Below are 19,144 nucleotides of genomic sequence, written 5' to 3'. Positions count from 1 at the left end.
AGAGACATCATACAGACATTTAGCAGTTACAAAAAGTTGGCTGTAATTGCCTTATTCTTATTGTCCTGCTCGATGTGTGACAATTTACAGAAGCCTTCAAAAATATTTTTAAGTATTTCTGCCATCTTCCATTTTAATGAAATGCTGTCTGAGAGATATGACAGCAGCAGGTCAGATTGACAAAATCATTCTTTAAATGCCATAATGACACATTCAGGGACAAACACAAGCCCAAGTGTGCATTACACACATACACACACACACACACACACACACACACACACACACACACACACACACACACACACACACAAACTGTTGTTGACATATGAAAGCCAAAACGGACACGCACACCCTCACCGTATTGATCGCTGTGAAAAGTGCAGGGATTACAGTGTCAGATTAAGGACAGATGTAGCAGAGCAGGGAGGATCCTACTGCTTGGCAGGTAGCTAATGTTTAACCTTTGACCCTGTTCACCGGTGTTGGCATGCCGCCACTGTCCCAGGCTTATTAATGGGTTTCCTGCATGTCCTGCAATGCCTGTGCTGTCACCGGCAAAGGACAATGGAAGCGGAAGATAACAAAGGAGGAAACATAGGAGTGAGTGTTCATCTGTGTGTGTGTGTGTGTGTGTGTGTGTGTGTGTGTGTGTGTGTGTGTGTGTGTGTGTGTGTGTGTGTGTGTGTGTGTGTGTGTGTGTGTGTGTGCATACGTCAATTTGCTTATTCATGCCTGAATGGCTGCTGTTAGTGCACCTCACCTGGCACCTGTGCGCACACATACACACCAAGAACACACGCACACACTGAAAACCACTTCCCACCCAACCCAGGCTGTAGCCATGTTGACTGTATTAGTATTCGTAGGCAGGAGTGGCTGGTGATCTCTCAGGGAAGTGACAGTCAGAATGGGCCGCCTGGAACACTCTGTCATTCAGCCCCAGTCAGGGCCTGTCCAATTGATCCAGCCCAGCTGTCAAAGCCAATGAGAGACGCTAGACTAAGGAGCAGCAGGGATGGTTTGTGCTGCCAAGGGTTATGGATGATGTATAATATAAGGATGGTGTTTGTGTTATAAGCTACCTGGCAGGAGACAATCAGTTAGCTGTGGCTCTGTGGAATAGCTTCACAGAGGAGCACTATAGCAATGACGCCCTGATGGATGTTTATTAATGGAGTTTATTTTTAAGTGTTGTGCATGGCAGAGGCATATATGGATGAGATTTTGAAGTCACAATAAAATGAAAAATGATGTTTCCATCCAGTAATGTTCCCAAATATCAGAAAGACCCCACCGCCAACATATTTTACTTAGATAACTTCTTGTATCTTCCCTCGTGCCTTGGTAAATAAAATGTATTATCTTTGCATAAACTGGAAGTTGTAACAGCTTGAGGTGATGAAACTGTTTTGTCTGTATATGCCGCTGGTTTTCTTTGCCAGCTTTCTTACAGTTTTACAAAAAAAAATACATTATTTAAGCATAATGCCATTAAAATGACATTTCATTGAGACTTTAACTGTTACTTTGCTTTTGTGGTATTCCATCACAGACAACCACAACAAATGATTTAAAATGATAATTATATTATATATATATATATATTATTGTAGTGATAATAAATGGCTTAATTAACTCGTCATACATAGTGTTAGGTTTTGCTGCTCTTGATTGACTGCTGAGAAGAGTAGAATTGGCAGATATTGACAATTCATGTTAGCAACATTGCACCTGAGAGCTAATGCATTAGAGTAACTTTAGTTTGGAAATAGTTGAACAAAAGCTGCTGCTAGTTGGAAAGTTAGGGGATTACCAAAGTCAGTGAGATTCAACCTACCAACCAACATGACCGTACCTAAAGCCCCACTACTAACTGGGTTGAAAAGCGCTGTGATGTGTTTAATGTATATGGTAGCTCCAACTAAGTAGAAGTTACATGAAATATCTAAGACAGAAGTGCAGTATATATATACCACAGTAATGACTGAAAAGAGAGCAGCAGTTATTCACCGTGTCCAGGTGGGGTTTTAGTTAATTGTAGGATATGGATTTGCCAAGTTGCTTTATCCACCAGCCAGGGGTTATTGATAATGTTCCCTTATATTCAGTGTTCACCTGTATAGAGAGACCGATGTGTCGACAGAGTGTCTGGGCAGCCTTTTATCTGGCTCTGTGTGGTTTAGTAGAAGCTGTTTTCCAGCAGCCATTGTCTGATGATGTATAGGCTGCTGTTTGGGCTTCGTCCACCTTTCACACTTTGCTTTATTCAGCCGTGTGATGTGGTGGTGTGAACTTGGCCTGATATTCACAGTAGACATCTGATGTTACAATGGCAGTGTCAAAGGAGAGTATGCTCATGAAACCACTTTGAGGGTAGGCGCTTGATAGTAATATACTCTCATCTGAAGTCCAAATGGAAAATGAATACTATTAATTTGTTTAAAAAATGTCTTTTAATGGTCTTACTCAAAATATTTCAGTATAACAAAGATCATAAGGTTAAGAAATGTTACAGCAAACAGCCAGAAGCATAAAAACAGTGCAGATGTTTCTCTGCGCATTACAGTATATCAGTGTTGTCCACCTATGAACATACCTTTATTAAACAGACATTAGACAATAATAAGATGAACATGCAGTTTGGATAATAATAGTTAATGGACTAGACTCTGCGTAACCCTGCACTTACAAGAAAAAATACAATTTTACTTGTATATATTCAGAGATGGCTGCATTCACAACTTTAAATAATTGATGCTTTCAACTACAATCATTTCATTCTCCAAGAACTGATACCTTTCCCCAAAAAAGCTTTTAGAGACAGAAAACATGATATTTTTTTGACATTACATGTCTAGCTCCAAAAACAGCTCTGCAGTCTGTTGTTATTTCATTTCTCCATAGGATGCTGAGAGTCACAGATTCATTACTTGCACAATTGTAGTCAGAGTATATTTAAGGCGTTGTACCATTATAATTCACCAAGGCCCCCTGTGAAGCTTCAACTCAGTCTGCAATGCTTTGTTTCCACTCAAGAAGCGCTTGACTTGGGCATTTTAGCATTTGAATTGACCTACATCTGCAGATATTTAGCATGCCGTGGAAGAGCATTTCATTTCTCATAACATTGATTGGCATTTAACACATTATGGAAAAACCAGGCACACTTATCAGCTTGTACTCCGTGCGCTTGTCAGTGTGCGGAAAACATAAAGTTGACCTTTTCATGGTAAAGAATACGATCAACATTAATATTTCTGGGCAATTTTTATTTGTAACCTTTTCAAAATTCTGGATTTCTTTCATTTCCAGTGACTACTGAATTTTTATGAGGTAAATCCTTTAGGGTTTACACCACAAACTGCATTTTATATTAAATATGCAGTCATTGAATATTTTGTGTATCATAATGCATGAACACTCTTGAAGAAGCCAAAGGATCGTGAAGGCCAAAGAGCAAAGCTATTTATAGTGTTTAGATGAACAGGACATTTTGAATAATAGTCTCTCCAATCATAATATGTAAGATGAATGTATGTTCTTTATATCCAAATCACAAATATGGTACAATGTAGAATTTGTGTACATGATCAATACCCCAACAACTATGTTTCTCATTTGGCTTGTTAATAACTGTGTAAAAGGGGACATGTTATTTCCATGGGTCGAATCACAAACAGAATACTTAAACACGCTGAACAGATATTGGTTCTGTTTATTCAATTATGAACCGAGAGCGGCCAGCATTTCTGATTCCTAACCAGCTTTACATATGGTCATTGTAATGTATGTTGGGTACCCTTTGTAGAAATTGAAATATAAGTTTAATCCACCATGTGCATGCATTAAGGTTTCAGCCAATTTCATTCCATGCCCTTCACGCTTCTTTTGATTGGACATTTGTCCCATGCTTGATTCCATTTGATTAAGCCAAGCTCAAATGGCCCCTGGCTATACGAAGAAAAAGGAGACAAGGTTGACTGTGGAGATTTTACTCACGTCTCAAATCAGCTGTCTCAATCTGCATGACTACCCAGGACGATTCAGCATAAGGTCATATATGACCAATGTTCTAATCTAACACACATGCAATATACCATTAGGGTTAGCGTTTTCCACACCAGAATAACCCCATGGCTAAATACCTCTGCATCCCCAACAGAGGGATTTTATTCAGTCACATCCTCAGCATGACTTCCCCATATATCCAGCCTCTTGACTCTCCTGGTCCACGCTGAGCGGAGGAAGTCATCAAACAAGATGCCAAACCTTCCCTATCTGATAGCAGGGACGCTGACCTTCTCTTCCTCATATCCGATGGTGTTTTTTATCTGCCAGACAAATGTCAGAAATACCATTCCCCAAGCACAATCACTTTGGCACCACAGTCAACTTCTCCTGCCCCCTCCCTGCCTCCCCTCCCTCTGCGCTGGATTGTGAAGACTGGAGCTCCAAGCGAGACATCTACAATACCACAGCTGTCAGTCAAACGGTGATACAGGAGAGAACTCACACAGCTCTGAATGAAGGGTGAGAGTATGATAGGAAAGTGGCTGGAACTTTAGAAAGAAACTTCATTATAATTATCAAAAAACTGGAGGAGCTTATTTAAATTTGACTGATTCTGTACTGTACATTGTAAAGAATTTAACAAAGTATTATCACTATCGAAGCAGCTTTTGTAAAAGACTCATTTATTTTTCAAATGCAAATGTATTATTTTGCTAGGTCATTTTTTAACTCCAAGAGGAATCATAACTCTGCATTAAAAAACCTTTTTCTTCATCTTTTTACCCCTTATTTCAATATAAATTTACAATGTAAAATTCACACAATAATCTCTGATATGAAAAGGTTATGCACCTATGATCGAAAATGAGTAGAGACCAACATGTTCCCTTCTTAATCAATAAGTATCTTAGGTATACCGGATGTGATCAACCAATACTTTTTGTGTGGCTTCACAAAAGCTTTAAGCCGCAGGCTGACAGTGTGTTAAACCACAAAAATACAGACAATGTGACGTGTGGGTGTGGAGGCTTTGGAGTTGCTGAAAGGCACCTTTGATGGCTGTAAAGTAGTCTTATCTAATTACTGTTGCTGAATAATTAGTAATATAATGGCTTTTTTATGCATCATGTAATGAGCAATTGATTATATTTAAGTAACTTTCCCAACACTGCTCATGACAGAAGAAAATAATATAGGGGTTTCTAGAGTGCTGTCTAACCTTTTGATTCATTTTTTTGCCAGTTACAGGGATCATGACTCATTTATATTGCTGAAAAAAACTCTGTAGTTTGCACAAAACAAAAAAAGACATCCAGCAACAGACAAACAGACCTCTCATTGGGGGAACGACTCGTTTACATTTTCTCCCCGATATGGCCCATACCCTCGTTGCAACAGCCCATTCTGTCAGCAGCATTGCCATGAGGCGGTTTGCATTTGATATGCATAGCAGTATAGCTGCTCATACATTACACCCAGAGGGCCTGGGGACCAATGAGTAAGGTCATGGTGGAGTTAGAAGAGAATACAATGGAGACAAATTGTATATGCTTGTTATGAAATCAGGTTGCCAACATAAAGATGAGTTGAGGGTGTCATGAAATGGAAAATGAGTTCCCTGAAGGCATCGGCTAGGAAATGAGTGAGTAATGCATTTGCACAGAAGTGCTGCTGTCAGTCTGAGACACACAACTCAAAGGAAGCCTTAAGGAATTCTCTGATTTTTTGGAAAATAAGTTTTTTAACTAACATATTTCTGGGATAGATGACACACATGTATATGTCCTGCATTAAGTATTTTCAGTAGATTTAACTTCAAAGGTCCCTACTAGAATTAATTCCCATTAAAACACAGCATAAAACTGTAGCAATTCAAATTATTTGTGTTCATTTAAACTGTCTGCAGTAGCATTAGTCCAATTTCTTTCCTCTCATGTATGAGCTTATTATCGACATTTAAGCCACAGAGTGAAACATCTGTTTTCCTGCATGCATGAGGTCATTTAATAACACTTAACACTGTTTTGAAGACCTTTCTGTAACCCTTAAAGGCTCTAGTAACCATGTCAACAAACATTCTGTCCACTACACAATAAAATGATTTTTTTTCCCAAGTTGCAACTGTATTTTCTAGTCAGTACAAAGATGGTAGTCCAAATTAAAAAAAAAATGTTTTTTTCCTGTCTATACTGATGACACTCTCTATTATGTAGTATTTCCATATAAAACCAGTTTTTGACTATTCTGGAAATATGTGATGAAGAGCATTGATCGTGAGCTGTTAACCTTTTGGCTGTTTACAAAATTGCCAGGTAAATATGTTTCTGTAAATCAGATGCTTAACTCTGTTACGTGAATGGAATGGTATAACATAAGAAGTAAAACTGGGATTGCATTGTTGTTAACAGATAAGTAGCAAAGCCTTCCCCTGTTCTGATGTTGAGGTCTAATGAGTGTCCATTTCTCTTTAAAATACTTTCATATCTCTGAATAAATCAGCATTAATCTAAGTTAAACTTCACAAGTAATCACACATTCATTGCTCAGGAGCCAAAAATTTAGATTCAAGTATGACATTTTACTGCTTTGAATAATCAACCAGATCATGTAAATAAAGCTGTGTTGAAGCTCTGTATAAGCTATTTTTTATTTTATTTTCTCTTGTAAGGATTGCATAGCAATGCAGTTCATGTGTGTGTGCTCGTGTGTGTGGATTCAAGTATGTAGACAGGTGCAGACACGTGTTTTTCACAGCATGGCAAAACTAAATGATCCACAGAGGTATGTGTTCCTCCCTGAGAAATCATGTACTACATGACAAGAGAGAAAAGGGCGTCTGGGCAGGTGAAGGCAGGGACAGAGACAAACCATGAAAAAAGCGAGCGAGAAGATATGGATGGATTATAATTGAGGCGGGAGTCCGTTGTTCCGGCATGGCAGACAAACGCTACACTCTCAGATAGGGGCTAAGTAGGAGCAAGTTGGCCCACAGTCAGATTTGGGGAGCCCGGGTGCTTAATCATCTCGGGCTTGTTGCTAGGGTTGACAGGTGAGTGATGAGCAGGCGCTACAGGTAGGAGCCCCAGTCTTCAAACTGCTTGCTATGACCTTCGCTCCGGTTATAAATAATGCAGGACCATAAAACACTGATTTAGGATAACTGAGCCGGCTCTATCTCGGTCTGGGTTAATCTTGGCCTGGTGTGGACAGGGAAGATAGTACAAGACTATAGGGCTGATGTTATTGACATCATGTCATAGAAGCAAGCACATATATATTATATATGTGTGTTCAGAACTGTAAAGTTTGAGTTAAACAAACACTCTTCTCAGCTGTCTTAGCTTTATGCCAATTTAGACTCGGACATGATTTGGTCTGTGCCGCTATTTGATGTTGACCGGACTTTTCCCTGCCTGTCTAAAGTCATTGCTACATCTGTCTCTTAAGCGACCTGGCACATCCCATCATGCCAGGCTGCATTAACTGCCGGGCATGTGCTTTTTCAGGCAATGATCTTGCCTTCCCTTACATCTGCCCCTCACTTCCTGACATTACCCTGGTTGACATTCCTGTCTAATCTTTGGGTATACAGTATGTTGACGCAAGTGGCAGTAGTGTAAATATTATGAGTGGATGCCACCCATGTATGTTGATGTGTTTCACCTCAGCTTTAGTATTGCAGGTAGATGATGCAACATGGTAGAAAACAACTCGTGGGGGAGACAGTTGCAGTAGTGTCACTTGTTCTTCCCTCCATAGAAACCAGGCCGACTTTAGGTGGTAGAAGGATTATTTTTGTGGCCACATACAGCGGGGTGACAATTAAATCAAATATTTGAATAAATTATAAATATAACAAATGCACATGTTTCCATGTCAAAAAATGTCAAACTAGTCCTTAAAGGTTCACACCAGCACTACAAAAGCTTTAGGGCAAATTATACTACACCCACAGTAACTACAGTGATGCATACTGTGCACACATTCACACAAATATATGCACATACAGTCTGCTGCTAAGGGACACAGTAATGATTTGGCAGATGTTCGACACATCTCTGCTAAACCTGATGCTCTGCTTACAGACGTGTGAAAAAGCTGCAGTGATGGAGGATGTGCCCGATGGATGGAGAAACAGCTTAACTTTCCTCTGGATGCTGATGAGACAGTTGGAATGCAGCCATATTATCAATGACAGTTGACTCCTTCAGTTTTTTTGGAAGTAGACTAGGTGGATACTTACATAGATTTAATTTTTCAGTAGTTGTCAAGCATAGGTCACCATGCTATGTCAAATTTGTGAAGAGTTCATGTCTGTGGTGGGTTTATGTTGCTGCCATGTAATGAAATAATAGCGAGGTAACCTTTAATCAACACCCCCACCCCTCCTTGCCTTGTGGTGTGTGCTTTACACGGAGAAACTTCTCTGCAAACATTATTGTTAGACGAAAGCAAGATCTAATGAGTAATCAGCCATTATTTCATCATCCCGTTTCTATTAGAGAGGAGTTATTTTAATTAAGAGATTCATTAAGTTAGTTCATTAATTTCCCCACAGGTGCCACGGATTCTCAGGAGAATTTCAAATCAATTCTGCTTCCTATTATTTAATAAAAGGGCAGAACATTTGCCAAGTTAAAGGGCAGGTTCCATCTAGTTTCACCCACTGTTGGATTAGATACACTGGTAGTCAATAGAATAAGAAGAGGTATGTGTTTGATGGTTAGACAAATGGTTTAGAAGGTGGATGGTTCATATGTTATTAAGTTAGGTGGGATCGAGCTCTAGAAGTGGCTATGGCTGCATACATAAACATACATATTAACCCATCACAATAGAACCAGTGGGGAATCCCATAAGTATCCTTCAGTGAGGAGAGACTGCAGTATGTTATTTTCCACCTTATGCCAATCAGAATTATTTCAGCAGACTGTTTAACTCCTAACTGACCATTTCACATCATTTCACTCCATTTGCCGCATATTGCAGCTCAAGTCCTCTGCTTGCCCTCCAGCTGTATACAGTAGCTGTCAGCCTGGCCCTTCTCTCAGTTGATGTATGCAGGATGCTATCTATCATTGCCTTGACATTGCATATCCCAGTCAGTCTGACACATTTGACAGACACTTTTGCCCATTAATGCCGTGATATCACCTAGCTTGTTATCACAATATCTCCAGTAAGCAGAGGGTCCCGCTAGCGTTGCACGTTTGCTGCTTGGCGTACAGTTAAGTCTCTGGAGTGTGCAGCAGTAGCATCATTTTCCTGCTTTTAGCTCATTGGATAGGCATCTTGAATATTGTACCTGCTGAGTGAATAGTCAGGAGATCGCCTGGCTCTTCAGGCTCAAAAGTTACTGTGATGGATGTGAAATGTTGGAAAGACATTGTAGGACAAAGTGTTGGCCCACACCATCGATCACTCATGCGGAGCAGATGACACAATTCTCCCTCTCTCTCTCTCTCTCCCTCTCTCTTCCAGCGGGCGAGTTTATCAGTGCTGCCCAGAATATTTAACAGGGAAGAGAGTGCACCCGTGGGATCTCATTTGCACAGGTGTCCATCTGGTAGAAGTTGTCTGGGATAATCTCCACATCATGTTACATTTGCATCTGTGCTTCATTAAAATGGCACACTTACTGTACTGTAAGCGGAGTGCCCAGCGCTGGCCAGTTCAAAGGGGCGAGGGATTGTTTGCCCACACTGTAGCGAAGACCAGTGTGTGCCGTACTAATCCACGAAGCAGCTAATGCTGTACAATTATGTAAGGATTTAACATGTTTGTAATTGTTTGTTGGTTCAGCTCAATTTGTGTAACCAGCTTTAGTTGGAAAATTAGCAATGAGATTTTCCTAAACACTGCCAATTTGTTTGGTCTTTTAACCAGGAGGGATTTGCTACAGTCAAGCTGTAGTACTTGTCAATCGTGACAGTCTTATTAGCCAGTTTGAGCAAAGAAAAGGTGCTCCTATTGAATTCATTGATCATCGACGACCTTTGCTTTTGTTCCCCTCCCTCAAATAGCACAACTCTCACAGTAAATCAATGGGTTTCATTAATTCCCATGTTCTGTTAAGAATTATTCAAGCAGCAGATCCAATCTCAAAACCGCTGCCCCATTAATGACCCAAACTGGATCACTGTAGATGTATATTAGCTGTATCGTTTCCTCTCATGTGGTTGTGGAGTATCTCTCTCTTGGGCAGGGCTGGATCGTGATCAGAATCTAACAAGGTTCTGCATATACACACAAGAGCACTCAACCCAGTTTAATGACAGGCAGCCCTGTAGAGGGGGTACACAAATCAGTGAAGGTATACTGCAACACCAAGCTGTGAATGAATATTATCCAATATCTGTAGTCCCAGGCAAGCATGTAGTCTCCAAACATTACAAGTAATGTTGCATTTTACATCCGCTCCCTTTGCATTATAAATTCCCTTCTTTATGTATATGACCTGAGCAGTTACAGTACATCAATTGTAGCAAGTCATTTTCTGCTACCTCGCACTGTATCTGCTTAACACATGAAAACAAAAGGCTCAATCAATCTTCAAGTGCTATTGACATTCAGAGCTGTCGCTCCATATTACCTCCTGTTTCTTCGCTCCTACACACACACACACACACACACACACACACACACATTTTCAGTTTTCAATTAATAGTTTAGAGAGGTAGGCTCATCATCCATTACTGGTATTCATACTTGAATGGATGAGAAAACATTGTAAAATTCTGTAATTGTCCAGATTAAGGGTAATAATAGAAATGATGGTCCTCTGTGTATTGCAGGAAAGGTTTCGGCCACAAAAAAGTGACATAAATTGTGAAAATTATTCATTGCACTGGAAGGTTTTTTTTCTATCCTCCCCTGCTGCATTTAATGACTCAAATAGAATTGGAGGAGTGAGCCTTGTGGAGATTTTGATAGCACAGACACAAACTTCATGTGAAGCCAGAGATGGACTGCTGGCAGATTTAGCTGAGACTTCAATCTCTCTCTCTCTCTCTCTCTCTCTCTCTCTCTCTCTCTCTCTCTCTCTCTCTCTCACTCTGACTGATTCATTTATTTTTTATTTTTGCAGGAACTCCACATACTGCATGAAAGTGTCCATGTCTCTGACAGTGGCGGAGAATGACACAGACCTCTGCTACAACTCCAAAATGAGGTTTTTTGAGAAGGCAGAGCTAAGCAAAAGCAAAAACATCACCTGTCCTGGCATTGAGGATTATATACAGCCAGGAGTGGAGCCTGAGATTGTATGGTACAAGGTAAGATAAACCCCTTTTATTAGTCATTTGCCTGAGTAATGAATTTCATTTCAAGCATTCATTCAAGTGCAAGATGTCAAAACAAAATCATGTGAAGTATTAGAAAAGGAGGCTTTCAATTAAAATTAGAAACTTCACAGTGAGTTATTGCCTTGTGAAGGTCAGCTATATTCAGATCTAATTAGCTTCAAATACCATCTCATAAAAAAAGCAGCAAAAAATTAATATATAATTGACAAAAATACATTTTCTTTAGACATACATCTTTGTTGTTCCTCATGTTTTAAACTTGAATTTTCTCTTTCTCCTCACGGAGAGCTGCACTGCCCACAGTCTGACTGACCCGGTCAGGCCTCCTGTCCTCGACAGGCCACTTTTACAGAGCTGTTAGGTGAAGCTTGGAGGGCAATTTATCAAACGTGAAAGTGTGCTGGATTCTGGGCCCCTGCTGGACATTTGGGTGCCCTAAGCGTAATTGCTAAGCGTAATGACTGTGGGCTCTAAAGCCTCCAGTTATTGGCTCTCGCTTTGTCAGTGGGGGCTTATTGAATTCTGGGAGGCCCATCTTGGACCACAAACCAAACCCACAGTGCCCCAGTTTCCTTTGCCTCAGGTGTTCTGCGGCCCCAAATCTGAAAAGCTGTTTCTGTAAGACCGCTTGTCATTTGCAGAATAATCCTTCTGTGTGATTTTTGGTGTTTCAGTCTTTTGTAACTTTCAGCTTTTATAAAGACTTTTATTCTTTACCTTCAGCAGTCACAAGTAGCCTTACAAGTCTTTCAAACACTGCAGTACATGTAGAATTTACATTCAGCCAGCCGTCACCTACCATCGCTCCTTCTTTCAAAACCTCAGACACTGAATATTAAATGAGGCCGAGCTCAAATTGGACAGAGTTGAGATTTAACTATGATATAACTGCAAGACATTCAATCAGATTCAAATGTGCACCAGTGCTGCTTTTAAGTATTCTGTAGCACAGAGCACACTGTAGATGTAAATTTGGTAATGTAGCTCTATTTGCAAAGAACGTCTATTGATCTTCCTGTAAATCCATAGTGAACATGCCACATGAGCTGATTTGAGCGAACTAAACCACTGACATTACAAGAAGTCATAAACATAAATTACAGATCTCATTATGTCTGAATGGTTGACACCTCAATAAACTTAAGACTCTTACATAAAACGTATTCCAGTCTCAGATTATGTGTTAACTGATTCACTTAGAGACATTTGAATTGAGAAACTGCTGTTTTAGGGTGCTACTGTCAGACAAAAAGAAGAGACATATAATGAATAATGTATAATATACAGAGCTCAGAAACTGCAGTAAATACAGTGTTTGATCTTAGCAATGTTAACAATAGAAATAGTTTCAACACATACAGTAAAGAGGTATTTGAGGTGGTGGTATTAGGGTATCAGCAGAGTACCATCATATCATAAAGGACAGCCTGTGCATCTGTTTGAATATGAGTCAGCTGATAACTGATCAGTAAAAACTAACTAAGATTAGAAAAATAATGGTGCTTCACATATTACAGTATTTGATGTGATAGTACACATTAACCTCTGTAGTTGTGGACACATCGATCAGCCTTTCTTCCATTTTGACTATTCATGAAACTCTTAAGCTAATGTACTGTAAATCAACGTAGCTGTCAACAATTTAAAAGGTCTGCTCCTATCTTCCATTGAGTTGAGTTTCATGTATTTATTTTCTCAAGAAATGATTATATCAATTTACTCTTTAACTGCTTAAACAAAAAAGCATGTGCTTATACAAAATGCTGCAGCCAGACTGGATCAAACAAAAGAGATCACGTAACCCCCATTTTAGCCTCCTTGCATTGACTTCCAGTTAATTTCAGGATTGATTTTAAGGTTTTTCTCATTACTTTTAAAGCACTGCACAGTCCAGCATCCATCTGTGAACTTTTGTGCCCCTATCTACTTGCATGCAACCTCAGCTCTCTCAACAAAACTTTGCAAACAGACTTAATACTAAAAGAGAAAGAGACTGTGCTTTTTCTGTCAGAGGCCCCAAAAGTCTGGAATAGTATTCATCTTGAAACTTAGCTGTTATTTGACTGTTTTTTTTATCTTTTTTATTATTTGTGTTTTGTCTGTTTAAGGTGGGAATTTGGGGCGTGTCTTATTTTATAAGTGTCTCTGTTTTGAAAGGTGCTTTATAAATTGAAGTTATTATTATTGTTATACATGTCTCAAATTGGATATTGTTGTAAAAAGTAGTTACCAATGTGATGCTCACATATATCAAACTGATACAATATGTAGTCCCACCTCAAAATCATGAACACACTAAATTCAAGTCCATAAATCACTAACACACTACTATAACAGAAGTAGTGTCTGGGCAACAGGGACATACCTGTATGTCTGAAATTTGTCATAATCTGCAGAAAATGTGTGTATAAGGTCTCTCTGCTGTGGGGTGTAATTGTGTAGAAAGCTGCTGTAGTTCTATATGAAAAGGTATTTAAAATAAAGAGCCCTCTATGGATTTAGGCTTTTTTAATGCAGTGTGTTTTGAGGTAAGGCAAAATATAAAGTGTCTCTTTTCTCTGTTTCTAATGATTAGAGGTATGAAATAAAAGCCTGTTTCCTGCTGATTTCAAACAGAAGTTACAGCTGAATGCCAGTAGATTAACTGACCCAGTGAATTTGCTTTATACTAATGTTTTGTATCCCCATGGTGTGTTTTTTGTGTTATTTTAAATGTAGGAATGCAAGCCAAAGCAGTGGAGACAGACCATAGAAAGGAAGAGAGACACTCTGTCCATCAAGGAAGTACGGGAAGATGACATTGGGAATTACACCTGCGAATTACAGTTTGGGAACTTTGTTGTACGGAGGACCACTGAGCTGTCCGTCACAGGTAAAGAAAAGTTCAACATCTCAATGCTGCAAATTCTTTCATTGCAGAGCCTTTGACATTTAGTGAAAAAGGTACAGAGAGCCTGGATTGCTGCTGTGCTTGCAACAGCACAGAAGAAGTCCAATAACTACACACTGAAATCCTTCATGCAAAACAAAAGTCTTTCCACTAAATAATAAGCTAAACGATATGTAGATGGTGTTTTTGACACTGAGATAGGTTGAAAAAAAGTCGCTTCAGGTTGTTGTTGTTTTTTCAAAAAAATGAAGCTTCTTTTAAGCTGATCACTGCACCTTTTGTGAACGTGTCGCAGTCAGTAGCCTTACTGTCTCTATGACTTCCAGGCTGCTTTAATTGCTAAGTAGTGGAATTCACACAGAGCTACTTCAGCAGTTTTTCTTAAGGCTGCTGAAATATTTAAGCCTGGGCCTAAAGTGGGTGACAGATTGCTTGCCACTGACACTGTCTCAGCCAAGGTTGACACAGCAGGCACTGTGGATAGGGAGAACCCCAAATTTACAACTTAATTATACCTTCTTCTTTTTTTTTGCTTATCTGATCTGAATTAGTTTTGGCAGCTGTCTTGAGTGATGATAAACTGCTTCTTTAAGTTTGTGATCACAAAACAAGAACACAGAAATGAAACAGGCTTTTAAATTTGTATTTTAATAATTTTAATTTAGCAGTTTTATTCATGTATTTGGCTTCTTATGAATGACTCTTCACAGAAATAATAATCACACCACTTTACAGACTTAACATGATACTACACTGTATTATAGATACGCTCCATAAAAAAAGAAGTTCTTTTTAAGGTGGAGCCCACGTTCGTTTCAACGAAAGTGTTCCTTCGCTTTGTACAATTTCACACTACAACAGCTTCCTCTCTCTGTGACTCATTTGGCTGAGCTTTCCTTGAGGTTGCTCACGTCTGTAAGGATATAGACAAACGCAGGCTGACGCACACCGAAACCAGGCAGAGAGAAGTGGAGAGTTTTCAGATGGATAGAGGGCTGTTACGATTCAGTGCTGCAGCCACCGCACGTTGTGGGGGTGTGAGGGTCAGATGAAGTGTTTGCTGTTAACTGCCACCTGATTACACTTTATAGTCCCTTTTAAAGAGACAAAGACAGACTCCACTGAAGGCCAAGCTAAGTCATAAATCATTTTCTCACCAGCCTCAAAATGTCATCCTGGGGGGAGCAGTCTTAATCTCTCTATCTACTTTGGAGACATTCAGCATTTCAAAACAATTGGGAAAAGATGATTGATGATTGGGCCATGGCAGTAAAAGCAGCATTTATGATTTTTTTTTAATATATATTTTTTTATATATAAATATACAGTAAGACTGTTCCACCTGTGTCTGTGTGAGTTTTCAGTCAGGTTGCCACTCTGCATCAAAGTATGAAAATATCTATTGTTAGCCTTTTGATAGACTGACAACTAGTACAGATGTACCCTTCCTCTTATCCACTGCATGATGGGATAGGCTCCAGCCCTCACAACCTTTATGTGGTATAAAAGATAGATGGAGGGAGATACATTTAGTATGTTTTATGATTTCTGTTGGTATTTGGGAGAGTAAAGAAAGCGATTGCTTTTGATTAGGCAGAATTTCCTCCATTTGTCCTATGAGTTACTTTTCTGTAATCTACTTTTTTGTAGAGAATATAAGTCATCTAACAGCAATGCCAAAATGTTGTTCCAGGAACTTGCTCTTTAATTGGTTAGAGAACAGCGGACTCTAAGGCAGAACCTGTGACATTGTAGTAGTTGCAAATCATGTTACATTTCATTACATTCCTGCAGTGGAGTCCTAGAAATCTGTGGTACAGACATGACCTTTCTCTCTGCATACTTCAAAAAAAAAAAAAAAAAACACCCAAAAAACCAGACTAAATATACAGGAAGCTTCATGTAATATTATTATCAACCTCCCATGGATCATTTCAATTCACAGTCAAAATCCTTGTCACTCCCCTCTTTACCAACAGCCAGACCCTCTTAAAGCAGTGCATAGGACAAAAGGTCAGATTCCATTTGATTATAATGAGAACCGCTAAAATCATAATGAGCTTCTTTGCTGGGTGATTGGAAGCGACATTGATTTTTAAATTAATTTTGTGGTTTTATGACTTCTTTGTAAGGTGCACCGTTTGATGTCTTTGATTAAGCACCGCAGAATAAAGGAACTGTGATGAAATAGATATACAGGGGATCAGCAACTTTGGTGTAGCTAATAACTGTAAGCGTAGCTAATAAGCTGGGACTGTTGCTGCTAACTTGCATTTCTTATATTGAGCCAACATGCAATGAGGTGTGCATGGTTGAAGCAGGGATGGGCCGTGCTTTGCAGTGCAAGCATGTAAATATCCAAAAATCCTCTGTATCTTCACCCTGTAATTATACCCAGTCTAATAATTTGGCTCGCCCTGCCAACTAGTGCTGACAACATGCTTTTCCCTCTGCCTGTGCAGCAGTGTTGTAGCTGGGTGTGAACAGAAGTTCAGCAGACTTGCACAGAAGCCAATGTAGCAAAATAGTGTGGCAGTACTCTTCAACATGTGATCTGTAGCTAATGATCTTATTTAAATAATATAAAAAAAGATTTTAAGGCAACTGTAAATGCATGTAGAAGCTATTGGAATGGGACTGGATTGACGTCACTGCATGTGGAGAGAGTTGTGATCAGATATCAGGTGTAAAGTCAATCTGCAACTTGGGCACATTGTATTAAGAAAACAATCAGCTAAGATGTTGATGCCCCTCATAAACAATAGACATGCCTTTCCCCAGCAAAGGATAAGTAAGTGGAACTAATGCAGCAGCTTCACTTTATGAAATTCCCAAAGTACTATTCAACATAAAGAATGAGGAGTCACTTGACCAATGGGGTAGCTGAGTTAGCACCAATGCTAGCAAACTTGTCTACAGGCAATGATTACTTTATTGTGTTTGTCCCTCAAAAGTATGAATGTCCTGCTTCACATCCCTTGACCTGGGATGCCCCATGTTTGTTGACACAAGTATGACATCTTTTTTTTAAGTACAAAGTTTTAAAGTTATATAAAGGAGAACATAACATACAAACAAAACATTACAGAACAATCAGGTCACCAAGGGGGATAAATTATGGTGCATCAGAAAGAAAAGAAACAAACAATAATAATTCTCTGTGTAGCACCTCAGTAATCCATGAGTGTGGGGTGAAGCGGGTAGAGGGTAAAGGGGTGCTGGCATAAGCCAACCGGCCCCAGGTGGGAGGCTCTCCAATGTAAGTCCATCCAGTCTAGATAGGGAGTGGGGAAGGTGTCTTGTCAGACATATCCATAGGGCACAAACAAGTCAGAAGCAGGAAATGATAAAAAAGTTCATGAGCAGTGATATCAGAGAGTGATACTGTCAGTCTTACAACATTAATTGACATTAAACATCGGTCACAGTATAGTGAGCAAACAAAGTAAAAAGGAAAGAGTATTATTCTATATCATTTACTCACTTACATACAATAGCCATTTCGAACCAATACTTCTCGGCTTTGCTACCATAGAATTTTAGGGAGAAGGTTAGCATTTCCATTTCGTATATTTCTTTTACAGTAGCTGTCCATTCTCTCACTGTTGGTGGTTCCCTGTTAGGCCATTTCCTTGTTATTGATTTCTTGCTGGCTGTCAGCAGTATTTTCAGAAGATACTTTCCTGGGAATTTACGTCAGTTTGTAAATTACACAAATATATAGTTTGAAAGTTATATCCAATTCAAAACCGAGAATTGATTTTATTTATTTAACTACATCCAACCAAAGTTGGATTCCCATTAAGTGTTTCTCACTTTTTTCTTGTGTCTGGGTCGGTTTGCCGTTATTTTTTCGTGTCTTCCCCCTTTTCATCATATATTATGAGTTTTAAAGAGGTTGAAAGAGCTCTAGTTTGGGGGATTTAGCAGACCGCGCTGGGAGCGCTGTTCAACATGTCCGTTCACCTCGGCGCCATAACCGGAAGCAAGTATGACATCTTGCTTATGAAATTTGCATATAGAGAGAACAGGTAATGATCTTGTATTCAGATACATATTGCATGTTAATACCCAGCGAAAATGGGATCTTTTGGAAAATGCGTCAGCAATTGATTTGTATACATATCTACAGGCATCTGGAAAGAAACGGGGTTAGTGTGGTAATTATCCAGCAGCATGATTGAGCACAATGTCTCTCTTGGTAGCTCCTGGTCACTTCTACTTCCTATTCTGCTCTTCTAATTTAGCAAATAAACTGTGTTTACAGCAAGACAGCGATACTTAAGCTAACTTAACATGCAGTGTTAGTGGCTAACAAGCTGAAATTATCCAAACACAGTAGTGCTGATGCAGCAAAGTCATCATATAAAACCACAACCAGCTGCTCATGACTGTAAGTCCCCCTAATATGGACATCAGAGGCTTCAGGATAAACTTTTTTTTGTTTTCTGTTTAATATTGGGATCACTGTTTTATGCATCCTGACCCGGCACATCTTGGATGTCATTACCTATAATATATGCAATCCTGTCAACATGATGAATGCAGTTACAGCTGAAACATATTGATTTTATTATACTTCTGTCTAGTCTATTGTTCTCCAAGAGCAGCTAAATGACTTCAGTTTTGCTGAGTAAAAATAAATGTGGCATTTGTTTTGGTGGTGGTGGTGAGAGGAGCACAGACTGCTGGTGGCACAATAACACCAACTGGAATATCACACAAGATGACAACCTGTAACTCAGACACAATCACATAAAAAATTAATAATCGGCATCCCTTCAGTACAGTATAAACTCATTTGATGAACATTAAAATATTAACAGGCCTCCATTCCCTTGTTAATCCCAATAAACTGTGTACCTCCTCAGATCAATATGACAGTACTGCCTCTATTCTGCAAAGTATATCTCCTGCCAGCACCATTTGGTAGCCA

General features: G+C 39.4%; 1 protein-coding gene across 1 annotated transcript in view; it reads left to right on the top strand.

Annotated features, from left to right (window-relative positions):
• Positions 1 to 19,144, top strand: part of LOC128354100 (interleukin-1 receptor accessory protein-like 1) — a 231,468-nt gene that overhangs the window by 79,684 nt on the left and 132,640 nt on the right. The window contains exons 3-4 of the mRNA XM_053314351.1: positions 11,102 to 11,288; positions 14,037 to 14,190. Coding sequence (XP_053170326.1) covers positions 11,102 to 11,288; positions 14,037 to 14,190 — 341 coding nt within the window. The remainder of the gene's footprint in view (positions 1 to 11,101; positions 11,289 to 14,036; positions 14,191 to 19,144) is intronic.

The sequence above is a fragment of the Scomber japonicus genome, chromosome 24, assembly GCF_027409825.1.
Source record: "Scomber japonicus isolate fScoJap1 chromosome 24, fScoJap1.pri, whole genome shotgun sequence".
NCBI lineage: Eukaryota > Metazoa > Chordata > Actinopteri > Scombriformes > Scombridae > Scomber > Scomber japonicus.
The sequence above is the reverse complement of the archived record's forward strand: the minus strand, read 5'-3'. Positions and strand labels throughout refer to the sequence as shown.